This window comes from Mastomys coucha, unplaced genomic scaffold (genome assembly GCF_008632895.1).
Source record: "Mastomys coucha isolate ucsf_1 unplaced genomic scaffold, UCSF_Mcou_1 pScaffold6, whole genome shotgun sequence".
NCBI classification, from domain to species: domain Eukaryota; kingdom Metazoa; phylum Chordata; class Mammalia; order Rodentia; family Muridae; genus Mastomys; species Mastomys coucha.
The window spans coordinates 98541066-98543086 of NW_022196912.1; the positions used below are offsets into that span (position 1 = coordinate 98541066).

The window sequence follows — 2021 nt, forward strand, 5'->3', positions numbered from 1 at the left end:
GCAGATACTACCAGTGACCGCCTCTTCACTGTGAATGATGTCAAAATCGGCGGCTCCAAGTACGGCATCATCAACCTGCAGGGTCTGAAGGCCCCCACGTTTGAGGTGCACATGCACGAAAACCTGTACTTTACCAACAGGAAGGTGTGTCCTGTCTCCGCCCCTGGAGCCTCTGAGCCAAGGCCACTGCTGTAGTTGGCTTAATTCAGAGAGGGAAAGGGAAAAGGGCTTTGTGAAGGGACAGATGGTTTGCTAGTTCCTGAGAGCCCACGGGAAGAGCAAGGCCCAGAGAGTTTTAACATCAGAAGAGAAATTTAGTTTAGGTGGTTGGGGTGAGCTCAAGGCAGGGTACTTTCACTGGCTGTCAGGATATTCTTTCCTGAAGGATCAGAACTGATCTGGGGGGCGGGGTGTATGTGTTCCTGGAGTGTAGGCTACAGCGATCACAGCCTAGATGGAGTCCTTTGCTGTGATGGACAAAATGTCAGGTGCTCTCCATCCAAGAGTAGCCTTTAATGCTGCATCTAAGGCAGTGACTTCCTGTTTGATAAGGCATAAGCCACGAGCTAGACACTGGTAAAAATGGCCTGGGTAGCCCAGTGTGGTAGCTGTAATCTCACTCAGCACACAGAAAGCTGTGCCCCTACGAGTCCGTCTTTTTCTCTCTCCCTTTCTTTCTTCTTTCCTTCCTTTAATTTTAAGGGGTGTGTATATGTGTGTGCATACTTGTGCACAATGTGTCTGTGTGTCCAAAAGAGGGACTTAGTTGTCCTGGTGCTGGGACCCAAACTCAAGTCCTCTGTAAGAGCAGCAAGTGCTGAGCCATCTCTCCAGTCCCTACCAGCCATTTTCTAGGAAAGCAATTTATAGTTGTTCTCCATGAGCAGCCCTCAACCTAGTCCTCCTCTCACGCTTCCCCACAGGTGAACTCTGTGTGCTGGGCCTCACTTAATCACTTGGACTCCCACATACTGTATCCTTCGGCAGATGAATGGGTTTAGTGCACACCCGTGTCCTGGTACGGACCTGAGCAGCTGTGGAGATGGTAGAGGGGTATCTGACCTTTTGGGAAAAGACTACACCTGGGTCCCCAACAGGGAGTCTCCATAAGCAGCCGAGGTACAGAGGTGACTGTCCCTGGGATGGTGATCAAGTTCCTGTGTGCCAGACATCTAGGACTTGATGTGTAGTCGCCAGAGATAGCACTGGGTCCCAGCAGCCTGGCTCCAGGGCCCACCTGCTCTACCACTGACATACAGGTTTAGGTTCGTGGGTCACCAGACAGACCCAGCATCCGCATCGGGGAGTCTGCTTTGGCAAGGGAAGAAAGTAGAAAGGATAAGCACATCCCTAAGAAGGTTACCCCGGGTGAGGTGGAGGGAGGGGGCAGCAACTAAGGGGACAGAACACCGAGCACAAGACTAGGCCTTAGGCGCTGAGGCTGTAGAGCATACTGGTCTCTGCCCACTCAGAGCCCGAGGGGCTTTCCTCCAGGAATACAGTAGTCTACTGTGATGGCGCCTGTGCTCTCTGTGTGAAGTTTGTTTCACACATATTCACGACACTTGTCATGGGTCCAGTCTCGTAGCTGGCGAGTTCCTAAGCTTTCATGCTGTCATTGGACTTGAGACTTAGTTCATCATGTGTACAGACAAGTACATGTGTGGGCATGTTATACCATGGCCTTAGCAGACTCACTTCATCTTGAAGAGCCCAGTTCTTTAGTGGAAGATGGGAAACCGATTGCAAGGGACTAAGAGCCTTTAACTGTGACATTATGTTCCCGAAGAGATAGAAACTGAATGTGGAGAGTGTAAAAGGTGTTATATCTGGACAATGTTCTCTGCCCTGCTTGGTGTTTTATAACTTCCTGCAGGATACAATGGTGTCCTTCTCCCGGAGGATGGCCCTGCCTGTACCTGACTATCCTTAACAGATTTTTTCAGGCTGTGCCTCATGGGCCTTGCAGAGACGCCAGGTTGTGCCACCTTGCTCCCTGCATCACTGTTTGTCAGCAGTCA

General features: G+C 50.8%; 1 protein-coding gene across 1 annotated transcript in view; it reads left to right on the forward strand.

Moving 5' to 3' along the window:
• The window catches only part of Dcaf4 (DDB1 and CUL4 associated factor 4), a 22556-nt gene that overhangs the window by 14815 nt on the left and 5720 nt on the right, over positions 1-2021 (forward strand). The window contains 3 exon segments of the mRNA XM_031357730.1: positions 1-144; positions 924-973; positions 1947-2021. Coding sequence (XP_031213590.1) covers positions 1-144; positions 924-973; positions 1947-2021 — 269 coding nt within the window.